The sequence below is a fragment of the Anolis sagrei genome, chromosome 5 (genome assembly GCF_037176765.1).
Source record: "Anolis sagrei isolate rAnoSag1 chromosome 5, rAnoSag1.mat, whole genome shotgun sequence".
In the NCBI taxonomy this organism is placed as follows: Eukaryota; Metazoa; Chordata; class Lepidosauria; order Squamata; family Dactyloidae; genus Anolis; species Anolis sagrei.
Genome location: NC_090025.1, coordinates 4486361 through 4499443, shown reverse-complemented (window position 1 = coordinate 4499443; position 13083 = coordinate 4486361). Strand labels below are relative to the sequence as shown.

At 45.2% G+C, this 13083-nt stretch overlaps 1 protein-coding gene across 2 annotated transcripts in view; it reads left to right on the top strand.

The window, feature by feature from the left end:
- The window catches only part of IDH3B (isocitrate dehydrogenase (NAD(+)) 3 non-catalytic subunit beta), a 30673-nt gene extending 19197 nt beyond the window's left edge, over positions 1–11476 (top strand). Inside the window, exons 11-12 of one of the 2 annotated variants that reach the window (XM_067468471.1) lie at positions 675–735; positions 11250–11476. In XM_067468471.1, coding sequence (XP_067324572.1) covers positions 675–735; positions 11250–11327 — 139 coding nt within the window. In that variant the 3' untranslated portion in view covers positions 11328–11476. Of the gene's footprint in view, positions 1–674; positions 736–1126; positions 1781–11249 lie in introns of those variants that run through there. The other variant, XM_067468470.1, reaches the window with a different exon arrangement.
- Positions 11477–13083: the final 1607 nt, after the last annotated feature.

Below are 13083 nucleotides of genomic sequence, written 5' to 3'. Positions count from 1 at the left end.
AGGTTGAGAACCACTGGAGTAGAGCAACTGTTTTGGGAGACGGTGGTCGGGCATCCAGACAACATGGCCGGTCCAACGGAGTTGATGGCAGAGGACCATCGCTTCAGTGCTGGTGGTCTTTGCTTCTTCCAGCACACTGACATTTGTCCGCTTGTCTTCCCAAGAGATTTGCAGGATGTTTCAGAGGCAATGCTGATGGAGTCATTCCAGGAATTGCATGTGACGTCTGTAGACAGTCCATGTTTCACAGGCGTATAGCAGGGTTGGGAGGACAATAGCTTTCTAAACAAGTACCTTGGTCTCCCTACAGATGTCTCGGTCCTCAAACACTCTCTGCTTCATTTCGAAAAATGCTGCACTTGCAGAGCTCAGACGGTGTTGTATTTCAGTCTTAATGTTGATGTCTGTAGACAGTCCACGTCTCACAGGCGTATAGCAGGGTTGGGAGGACAATAGCTTCTAAACAAGCACCTTGATCTCCCTACAGATGTCTCGGTCCTCAAACACTCTCTGCTTCATTTGGAAAAATGCTGCACTCGCAGAGCTCAGGCAGTGTTGAATTTCAGTGTCAATGTTGACTTTTGTGGAGAGGTGTTTGTGGAGAGGTGGCTGTTGTTAAAACAACTATAATATCCATTCACATTCTTGTGGCTTCTCTGCCCTTCTTTCTCCAGCCTGGAATATCACTCAGCTATGATCTCTGATGCGGTGAGGAAGGTGATCAAGGTCGGCAAGGTGAGTCTTTTGAGCTTCCTATATATATATACATCTCTCTCTCTGCTGGCTCTGCTTCTGCTCCATTTTCCCTCTTGTTGTCTGCTTCCTCTGCTTTTGCTTGGTGGGATCTTCCATGGAGGGCTCAGGGGGAGAAAGGATTGTGGGAGATCTCAAATGGGTCCTCCTTTAGCCACTTGGTCAATGAGTCCACTGGGTTGCTTCTTTGCCTTGTGGGGACGCAGGCATTTCACCCCTTGGCTCTCTTGGGCTCCTCCTGCAGTGTCCCGGGCGCCTCTGTCTCTCTGGCATCGCTGCTTGATCTGCAGCCTCTCTCCAGCCAGCTATGTCCCTCCTCCGATCCCTGTGTTCACCGGCACCTTTTCTCCCTCTTCCCTGTGTCGGACTCTAGGTGCGGACCCAGGACATGGGCGGGTACTCTACCACCTCCGACTTCGTCAAGTCTGTCATTGACCACCTGCACCCCCACTATGGCGTCTAGGGCTTGGGGACCCATCTCAGCCCCCACAGACTTCACGCTCCCAGCATGTGCAGGCCCCTGATCCTCTCATTTCCTTCCTTTGGGACAGAGAAGGCAAAACACAAAGCTAAAACTGTTTTAGTCCCAGACTTTTGGCAGCACTGAGCTCAGAACTTTCTGTAGAAGGCTTCTGGAGGACTCACCTTTTGGAAGTCCCTGGATTGTGGGGAAAGCTGCTCTGGAGTGGGTACTGGTGGTGTGCTTTAGGTCAAGCAGTGTTTGCAGTATCTCAAATCCATCACAGAATCAAGGACCCTTTAGCAAACAAGGGAGAAGAGCACTTGGGAGGGTTTTCTCCCAGATACAGTGCAGGATGGAAGAGTCAATCATGCAGTCAGTCATGACGGAAGTCATTAGAGTCAATCATGCAGTTTACCTGGTCTTGGAAGCAGAGAGGGCCCAGAATATATTAAATTATACCTGAGTTGGGAGGGAAGGGCTCCCAACTGTGGGAAGGGAATGCCAGACACTCCAGAGTCACGCACTGTGCTAATAATAGTGAATAAATGTGTATTATTATTATTATTATTATTATTATTATATTTATTATGATTTAAACTGACATAAAAGAGAATCAAACCACATCTCTGCTAAAGTAAGGAAATGTATATAAATAAAGATGTAATGTTCGTTTGTGGGATTAACATAACTCAAAAACCACTGGAGGAATTGACACCAAATTTGGTCACTATACCCCTAACAGACCATCGAGCAACCATGACCCCCCCCCCCAAAAAGCAGCAGAAAGGACTTAAAATGCAAATAAGCTAAATGATGAAAAGCGAAATGACAATACAGAAAAAAGGGGAGAAAGAAAGAGGGAGGGAAAGAAAGGAAGGAAGCATGGAAGCAAAGAGTGTAGGGAGGAAGGAAAAAGGTAGAGAAGGAAGAAAGGTGAGAGAAAAGAAAAGGGGAAGGAAGGAAGGAGAAAAGGAAAGAAAATAAGGGAAGGAAGGAGGGAAAGGAAGAAGGAAAGAGAAAGAAGGATAGAAACAAAAAGCAAAGGAAGGAAGGAAAGCAGTAAAGGAAGAAAGGAGAGAAAGGGAGGGAAGGAAAGAGAAAGAAGGGTGGAAGCGAAAAGGAAGGAAGGAAAGAGGTAGAGAAGGAAGAAAGGAGAGAGAAAAAGAAGAAAGGGGGAAGGAAGGAAAGATGTAGTGAAGAAAGGAAGGAGAGAAGGAAAGAAAAGGGAAGAAAGGAAAGAGAAGGAAGGATAGAAGCAAAAAGCAAAGGAAGGAAGGAAAGCAGTAAAGAAAGAAGAAAGAGAAAGGGAGGGAAGGAAAGAGAAAGAAGGATGGAAGCAAAAAGAAGAAGGAAGGAAAAGTAGAGAAGGAAGAAAGGAGAGAGAAGAAGGGGGAAGGAAGGAAAGATGTAATGAAGGAAGGAAGGAGAGAAGGAAAGAAAATAAGGGAAGGAAGGAAAGAAGGAGCAAAGGAAGGAGGGAAGGAAGAAAGGAGGGAAGCAAAAAAGCAAAGGAAGGAAGGAAGCAGTAAAGAAGGAAGAAAGGAGAGAAAGGGAGGAAAGAGAGAAAGAAGGATAGAAGCAAAAAGAAAAGGAAGGAAAGAAAGAGGTAGAGAAGGAAGAAAGGAGAGAAAAGGGAGAGGAAGGAGAGATGTAGTGAAGGAAGGAACGAAGGAAGGAAGGAAGGAGAGAAGGAGAGAAGGAAAGAAAATAAGGGAAGGAATGAAAGAGGGAGGGAAGGAAAGAAGGAAGGATAGAAGCAAAAAGGAAGGAAGGAAAGAGGCAGAGAAGGAAGAAAGGAGATCAAGAAGAAGGAAAAGAAAAAGGGGGGAAGGAAGGAAAGAGGTAGAGAAGGAAGGAGGGAGGGAAGGTTGGCCACAGCAACATGGCGGGTACAGCTAGTGCATTAAAATTATACCTTTTTTTGAAGAAAGAGAAACCTACTTTTCTACTTTCTAACTGATACTACTGCAATAGAAGACAAATCTACAAAAAACCAGAAGCATATAAATAGGAAATAAAAGTACCCGTATTTACTCGAGGCTAATGCACCATTGAATCTAATGCACACTTCAATTTAAAAACCCTGAAACCAACAAAAATATTTACTACTGAATGTAATGCACAGCAGCAAAAAGTGCACTCTTTGCAATTTGGCCATTAAATGTATTGTCAAAGGCTTTCATGGCCGGAATCACTGGGGTGTTGAAGGGTTTTTTGGGCTATATGGCCATGTTCTAGAGGCATTCTCTCCTGACGTTTCGCCTGCATCTGTGGCAAGCATCCTCAGAATGCAGGCGAAACGTCAGGAGAGAATGCCATATAGCCCAAAAAAACCTACAACTCAAGACAGCATAACTTAAAAAAAAAAAAAGATTAAACTCCCTGGTTCTGCTGCTCTCTCTGCTCAGTGAAGAGGCTCAGAATGGGTCGAGTCCGATGTTATTTTATTTTTGCTTTGCCTTGGCTTGACTTGGTCAGACAATGGGGCAAGACCTGGGGTGAGGAGTCCCTGGCCCTGCCATTCCTCCAGAACCTTTCCTTGTCCCGGCTCTGCTCCAAGGCACCCGGTTCAGCGCAAAGCTTGGCCTTATGCATGAAGCTCCATCCCCATGCTCCCATTGCAGCTGTCCTGCCAGAAGCATCCATCATCACCATCACCACCACCATCATCCTCCACAATTGAAGGGAGATGTTGACAAGCTGGATTGTGTCCAGAGGAGGGCAACTAAAATGATCAAGGGTCTGGAGAACAAGCCCTATGAGGAGCGTACTTGAGACGAAGGGGAGACCCGTAAGGGGGTACTTGAGCGTACTTGAGATGAAGGAGAGACACGTTCGGACAGGTAAGTTGGGCCAGATCCCTGGCCCTCATCCTGTCTCTTCTCCGCCTTCTCTTCTGCAGGCTAAACATGCTCAGTTCTTTAAGCCACTCCTCATAGGGCTTGTTCTCCAGACCCTTCATCCCTTGAGTCCCCCTCCTCTGAACACATTCCATCTTTGAGTCAACATCTCCCTTCAGTTGTGGTGCCCAGAATTGGACACAGTGCGATTACAGGCAATGTGGTCTGACTGGCAGAATAGAGCATAGGGAGCATGACTTCTCTGGATCTAGGCACTAGACTCTATCCCCATGCTACCATGAAGCTCCATTCCCATGCTACCATTGCCGCAGTCCTGCCAGAAGCATCCATCATCACCATCACCACCACCATCATCCTCCCTCCCTTCATCAAAGGTGGGTCAGCTTGGGACTGAAAAGTGGAGCAAAGGTGGAATATTTTGCTTGCAATGAAGGAGACAACCTGTGAGCAGCCCCAAACACCACTTTTAAGGGGACAGCAGTATAAATGAGAAGTGAGCTGATTGATACCCGTGCTATAAACCTCTTTTGCAAGGGCCTGGGAAAAATCAAGTCAGAAAGTATGGCCTCCTTTGGCTTAATTAACAAATGAATATAAGGCTCAATGGCATACATCTGGAAATGCATTTCACAGGGACCACGTAGGAGAAAGCCAAGTGAATCTAGCATAGGCTAAAGAGCTCTCTACTCAATTGGATGTTTTGCATCACAGCGAGGGCTGTAAACTAGTGGTTGGAGTGTTTGCCTAGGATGCTGGGGACCAGAACTGGAAGTACTGCTAGGCCTGAAAGCCCACTGGGTGACCTTGAACAAGTCACACTCTCACAGCCTCCAAAGAAAGCCATGGCAAACCTCTTCTGAATGAATATTGCCAAATGCAAAGAGACAGAATGGGGGACGATGATGCCTGGCTCGAGAGCAGTACGTGCGAAGAAGATCTTGGAGTCCTCGTGGACAACAAGTTAAACATGAGCCCACAATGTGATGTGGCGGCAAAAAAAGCCAATGGGATTTTGGCCTGCATCAAGAGGAGCATAGTGTCTAGATCCGGGGAAGTCATGCCCCCCATGCTCTATTACTCTTTGGTTAGACCACACCTGGAATATTGTGTCCAATTCTGGGCACCGCAATTGAAGGGAGATGTTGACAAGCTGGAATGTGTCCAGAGGAGGGCGACTCAAATGATCAAGGGTCTGGAGAACAAGCCCTATGAGGAGCGTACTTGAGACGAAGGCGGGACTGAGAGCAGGGCCTCCTCAGACGATCCTAAATTCCTCAATGGTTCGTAAGGGGAGACACGTTCGAACAGGTAAGTTGGGCCAGATCCCTGGCCCTCATCCTGTCTCTTCTCCTCCTTCTCTTCTGCAGGCTAAACATGCTCAGCTCTTTCAAGCCACTCCTCATAGGGCTTGTTCTCCAGACCCTTCATCCCTTGAGTCCCCCTCCTCTGAACACATTCCATCTTAGAGTCAACATCTCCCTTCAGTTGTGGTGCCCAGAATTGGACACAGTGCGATTACAGGCAATGTGGTCTGACTGGCAGAATAGAGCATAGGGAGCATGGCTTCCCTGGATCTAAGCACTAGACTCCTATTGTTGGAGGCCAAAATACCATTGGCTTTTTTGCATGACATTCCTGACTCGTTCCCCTTCCTCCCCACGAGGACTCCAAGATCTTTTCCACATGTCCTGCTCTCGAGCCGCATTCTGTCTCTCTGCATTTTCTTTTTCTGCATTTGCATTTGTCCCTGTTGACCATCATCCTGTTAAATGTATTGTCCAAGGCTTTCATGGCCGGACTCACTGGGTTGTTGTAGGTTTTTTCGGGCTATATGGCCAAGTTCTAGAGGCATTCTCTCCTGACGTTTCGCCTGCATCGATGGCAACTACCTCTGAGGATGCTTGCCATAGATGCAGGGGAAACGTCAGGAGAGAATGCCTCTAGAACAGTGGTTCTCAACCTTCCTAATGCCGTGACCCCTTAATGCAGTCCCTCATGTTGTTTTTGTTGCTACTTCATAACAGTCATTTTCCTACTGTTATAAATCATAATATAAATATCAGATATGCAAGATGTATTTTCATTCACTGGACCAAACTGGGCACAAATACCCAATGCACCCACATGTAAATGCTAGTGGGGTTGGGGGAGGATTGATTATGTAATTTGGGAGTTGTAGTTGCTGGGAGTTATAGTTCACCTATAATCAAAGAGCATTCTGAACTCCACCAGTAATGATTTTGAACCTAATTTGCTGCACAGAACTCCCATGACCAACGGAAAATACTGGAAGGGTTTGGTGGTCATTGACCTTGAGTTTGGGAGTTGTAGTTCACCTATATTCAGCGAGCACTGTGGACTCATGCAATGGTGGATCTGGACCAAACTTGGCAGAAATATTCAATGTGCGCAAATGTGAACACTGGTGGAGTCTGGGGAAAATAGATCTTGACATTTGGGAGTTGCAGTTGCTGGGATTTATAGTTCAATACAATCAAAGAACATTCTGAACTCCACCAACGATAGAATTGGCTCAAACTTCCCACATGGAATCCCCATGACCATCAGAAAATACTGTGTTTTCTGATGGTCTTTGGCGACCCCTCTGACACCCCTTCGCGACCCCCTCAGGCGACCCCCCAGGTTGAGAAACACTGCTCTAGAACATGGCCATATAGCCCGAAAAAAACATACAACATCCTGTTAGTTTTCCCCCATCATCTCTCGTCTGTGAAGATCGTTTTGAATTTAATTTCATTTTTTGAATAAAAATGGAAAAAAGTGGATCTTATTAAAGATGAATCTGCCTGGCCTTGCCAAAGGGAACAGATCCTCATGCCTTCCTCTTCTTGTTGTGCGCTTTCAAGTTGTTTCTGATTGATGGCAACCCTCTCATGGGGTATGTACAGAGAAGGAGTGGCCCCATTCCCTTCCTCTGAGGCTGAGAGAGTGTGACTTGCCTAGAGTCACCCAGTAGCTTTCTATGGCTAGGCTTTGGTCTCCTGCAGCCTTTCCATGCTTAAACCAGTATGCTATATGGGTTCTGTGTCCTCACCCTTGACTAGGGAGTCAACAAGTATTGGGATATGGCCCACAGGTGGACAACACGTCATTAGACTTCCAGAAACACTTGACCAAAGAATCCGATAGTCCTCTTCTACCCAGAGAAGCCAGAAAGGGGGGAATGGCGGTTTCTTTCAGTTCAAGAGGGTCACAATGGAAGCCAGCTTGGAGAGCTCTGTTGTGGCTCCTTTTGCATTCACAACCGACCCAGAGTCAAAGGTCAGGCAACCCAGCTGGCCAGTGAGACCCACATTCTCAAGATGGTGTCAACAGGAGACTGAAGAGCCCCACAAGGACCTCCCAGTTGGTCTCTCCAGTAGGTGAGTGGGTAACAAGACAGCATGGGGATTGCTGTATCCAAGTGTGAAACAGAGGATCATTGGGCCAACACCCTCCAGAGGTCAACCAACCTAACCCAAAGTGTGGTGCGGCCAAACGGAAAGCCATGGGCCAGGAGCACAGGTTTCTGGCTACTGCATCTTCTGCAATGATCTTCCAGAGTTCGGGGGGGACGGACTTGCTCTTCAAAGGGGAGCCACAATGGATGGGCCCTTCTTGGCCATGACCTTACAGCCGCCTTTCTCCAAATACCGGATCATGTCCTTGGCCTGCTTTTAGGAGCAGAAGGGGGCTGGACCCTCCTTGTCCCCTTACAGCAGGCATGGGCACATTAGGACCCTCCATGTGTTTTGGACTCCAACTCTCACAATTCCTAACGAATTGTGGGAGTTGAAGTCCAAAACACATGGAGGTCCCATTTGACCATGACTGCCCTAAAGGAAGCAGTTTCCAGCTCCCTGTAAGTTATTGCAATTTTGACTTTGAAACCCAGTCTACCATTATTATTAGATAGATAGATAGATAGATTAGATTAGATAGATAGATAGATTAGATAGATAGATAGATTAGATAGATTAGATAGATAGATTAGATAGATAGATTAGATAGATAGATTAGATAGATAGATTAGATAGATAGATTAGATAGATAGATTAGATAGATAGATAGATTAGATAGATAGATTAGATAGATAGATAGATTAGATAGATAGATTAGATAGATAGATTAGATAGATAGATAAAATAGATAGATTAGATAGATAGATAGATAGATAGATTAGATAGATAGATAGATTAGATAGATAGATTAGATAGATAGATTAGATAGATAGATTAGATAGATAGATTAGATAGATAGATTAGATAGATAGATAGATTAGATAGATAGATAGATAGATTAGATAGATAGATTAGATAGATAGATTAGATAGATAGATAAAATAGATAGATAGATAGATAGATAGATTAGATAGATAGATAGATTAGATAGATAGATTAGATAGATAGATTAGATAGATAGATTAGATAGATAGATAAGATAGATAGATTAGATAGATAGATTAGATAGATAGATTAGATAGATTAGATAGATAGATAGATTAGATAGATAGATTAGATAGATAGATAGATTAGATAGATAGATTAGATAGATAGATTAGATAGATAGATAGATAGATAGATAGATAGATAGATAGATTCCCCCCTGACATTATGTCTAATTGTCCAATGCTCGGCAGCCAGACTACTAAGGGGAGCGGGGTACAGGGAGCGCACAACTCCTTTGTTGCGCCAGCTCCACTGGCTGCCAATTAGCTTCTGAGCACAGTTCAAAGTGCTGGTTTTAACATACAAAACACTATACGGTTCCGGCCCAGTTTACCTGTCCGAATGTATTCTCCCCTATGTCCCATCAAGACAATTAAGATCTTCTGGTGGAGCCCTGCTCTTGGTCCCACCACTTTCGCAATCGCATCTGGTGGGAACGAGAGACAGGGCCTTTTCTGTGGTGGCTCCTCGGCTGTGGAACTCTCTCCCAATTGAGATCAGATCTGCCCCCTCCCTCCTGTCCTTCAGGAGGCTGGTGAAATCCTGGCTATGGAAGGAAGTATTCCCAGAGTAATGGTTGAACCCGACTACAGCACAGTTCTCTCACGAACACAGTCGGTTGGACATGATTTTATCTTGGCGATTTGGCTTATTTGTAATTTTAATCTATATGTATTTTAACTCATTATATGATGTTTTTAGATTGTACTATTAGCATTGAATCCTTGCTGTGAGCCGGTCTGAGTCCCTCTACGGAGGTTGAGAAGATCGGGATATAAAAGTTTTAAATAAATAAATATTGGAATGTGTCCAGAGGAGGGCGACTAAAATGATCAAGGGTTTGGAGAACAAGCCCTATGAGGAGCGGCTTAAAGAGCTGGGCATGTTTAGCCTGAAGAAGAGAAGGCTGAGAGGAAACATAATAGCCATGTATAAATACATGAGAGGAAGTCACGGGGAGCAAGCTTGTTTTCTGCTGTCATGGAACAATGGCTTCAAACTACAAGAAAGGAGATTCCACCTGAACATTAAGAACTTCCTGACTGTGAGAGTTGTTCAGCAGTGGAACTCCCTGCCCTGGAGTGTGGTGGAGGCTCCTTCTTTGGAAGCTTTTAAACAGAGGCTGCATGGCCATCTGTCGGGGGTGCTTTGAATGCATTTTTCCTGCTTCTTGACAGGGGGTTGGATGGCCCTCCGGGTCTCTTCCAACTCTAGGATTCTATCATATTATTATTATTATTATTATTATTATTATTATTATTATTATTATTATGTTCAGCAGTGCAGTGGTACTCATCTCAACTTCTAAGCCAAAGAGCTAGTGTTATCCGTAGACACCTCCAAGGTCATGGCCACAGGCTTGACTGCATAAAGTACCATTACCTTCCTGCCGGAGCGGTACCTATTGATCTACTCACATTTGCATGTTTTCGAACTGCTAGGTTGGCAGGAGCTGGGGCTAACAGCGGGAGCTTACCCTGCTCCCTGGATTCAAACTGCCAAACTTTTGGTCAGCAAGTTTAGCAGTTCAGCGGTTTAACCTGCTGCTCTATATCTATCTATTGAAGGTAGCCTCAAGGGCAACACTTCTGGGAGATGAGACACTAGGTTTGGGCAATCCATGGTTCTAAATGGTTCTAAATTACTTACAAAACTAAAGTTCTGGTGGTGAAAATTTCAGAACTCTAACAAAACTCAGTTCCTGTGGGTTTTTTCGGGTTATATGCCCATGTTCTAGAGGCATTTCTCCTGACGTTTCGCCTGCATCTATGGCAAGCATCCTCAGAGGTGAGGTCTGCTGGAAATGGGAAAAAAGGGGTTTATATATCTGTGGAATGGCCAGGGTGAGACAAAGGGGCTTTTGTAAGTTGGGCTGGGTGTGAATCTTTCCACTGACCACCTTGATTAGCATACAATGGGCTGACAGTGCCTGGAGCAAACTCTTCTTGAAAGGTCAATACATCTAACAAAAGGTTCTTGTGGGTTTTTTCGGGCTATAGAGCCATGTTCTAGAGGCATTTCTCCTGACATTTCGCCTGCATCTATGGCAAGCATCCTCAGAGGTTCCTCACTACCTCTGAGGATGCTTGCCATAGATGCAGGCGAAATGTCAGGAGAAATGCCTCTAGAACATGGCTCTATAGCCCGAAAAAACCCACAAAAACCGAGTGATTCATTATTGGTGATTTTAATGACAGAACCAATTAGGAACTGCCATTTATTATGAAATTTTGAGAGTTTTGTTAGAGTTCTGAAATTTTCACCACCAGAACTTTAGTTTTGTAAGTACTTTAGAACCATGGATTGCCCAAGCCTAGAGACTACCATTTCAACTCTCGAACTTCTTCAAAACCAGACAGGGAGATGGTGGCCTGCCTTTGTGCACAGATTCAAACTACAAGAGAGGAGATTCCATCTGAACATGAGGAAGAACTTCCTGACTGTGAGAGCCGTTCAGCAGTGGAACTCTCTGCCCCGGAGTGTGGTGGAGGCTCCTTCTTTGGAAGCTTTTAAGCAGAGGCTGGATGGCCATCTGTCAGGGGTGATTTGAATGCAATATTCCTGCTTCTTGGCAGAATGGGGTTGGACTGGATGATGGCCCAGGAGGTCTCTTCCAACTCTTTGATTCTATGGTTCTATATAAGCTATACAACAGAAGCGTTGCAACGTATGGCAATTCCACCTTGAATGCCACCCCGTTAATCCTCCCCGCCTTCTTTGCAGGTACGGACCCCCGACATGGGTGGCTACTCCACTTCGCATGACTTCACCCGCGCCGTGATCACAGCCATGACTGAGTAAGAGGAGGAGGAAGGAGGGACGTGGTCCTCTGTGCTCTCCGCTTTGGCTTCCCTGTCCGTATTTATTGCCCTTCCGGTTTTGCTCAGCTGTCACAACATCGCACAAATAAAAAGGCTTTGGCTGCTCTTCTCTCCCGAAGCAGAAAGGTGCCGTGGGGTTTGTGGCTGGGTTTGAAAAACGCCATCCCTTCCCTTCCTGGGGTCTTTACAACAATGACATTAGCAGGCAGCTCAGGCTGACTGGGAACAAGGCCAAATTTATGTATGTATGCATTCCACATCCCGGAGTTTTCTTTATGGCCTCATAAATTAGTTAATTTAGCCTCCCACACAAGGTGGTACCTTATTTTCCTACTCGACAGATGCAACTGTCTTTCGGGTTGCAAAGGTAGACAACAGGCTACACAATGGCTGGACACCCACTCCAGCCCGGGCTGGCTTTGAACTCATGACCTTTTGGTCAGTGATCGTAATGCACTTACACTTAGCCAGCTGCGCCACATTCCCGGTGGTAAATGCGATTTATCCACACGATGAAGGAGATTTGAGAGGGAAACGCGTGTCCTTTTCTGTGAAAGCAACATGGGAGGAAGGAGGTGTTGCAACCCACCAGATGGGGACAAATTCCCAGGGGATCCCACATCCACAAGGGGCTGAAAAGTAGCCAGGTGCAATCCATGCTTCTACATGGTTCTAAAGTACTTACAAAACTAAATTTCTGGTGGTGAAAATTTCAGAACTCTAACAAAAGATTCCCCCCAGGCACTTCCAAGCCATTATATGCAAATCAAGGTGGTCAGTTGAAACCATTATATGCAAATCAAGGTGGTCAATTGAAACATTCACACCTAGCTCCAACAGACAAGAGTTCTTTGTCCCACCCTGGTCATTCCACAGATATATAAACCCACTTTCCTAGTTCCAACAGACCTCACTACCTCTGAGGATGCTTGCCATAGATGCAGGTGAAACGTCAGGAGAAAATGCCTCTAGAACATGGCCATATAGCCCGGAAAAACCTACAACAACCCACTCTAACAAAACTTTCATTATAAATGGCAGTTCCTAATTGGTTCTGTCATAAAAATCATCAATAATGAAATTTTGTTAAGAGTTCTGAAATTTTCACCACCAGATCTTTAGCAACACTGTAGAAGCAATGCACCAGCACCCCTTAGTTTTCACCACCAGAACTTTAGTTTGGTAAGTACTTTAGAACCATTTGGAACCATAGATTGCACATGCCTGCTGAAAAGGCAGGCTTGTATTCAACACCCTGTTCCCCACATACACAAAGTTTAAAGCCATAAGAATATGGAGTACTGTATTGTTGAAGGATTTCATGGCTGGAGTCACTGGGTTGTTGTACATTTTTTCGGGCTATATGGCCATGTTCTAGAGGCATTTTCTCCTGATGTTTCACCTGCATCTATGGTAAGCATCCTCAGTGGTACTGAGGTCTGTTGGAACTAAGGAAAAGGGTTTATATATCTGTGGAATGACCAGGGTGGGACAAAGGACTCTTGTCTGCTGGAGCTGGGTGTGAATGTTTCAACTGACCACCTTGATTACTGTATTTTCGAAGGCTTTCATGGCCGGAATCACTAGGTTCTTGTGGGTTTTTTTGGGCTATAGGGCTGATCAAATGCTAATGAAGGTGATCAGTTGAAACATTCACACCTAGCTCCAGCAGGGAAGAGCTCCTTGCCCCACCCCAGCTATTCCACAGATATATAAACCCATTGTCCTAATTCCAA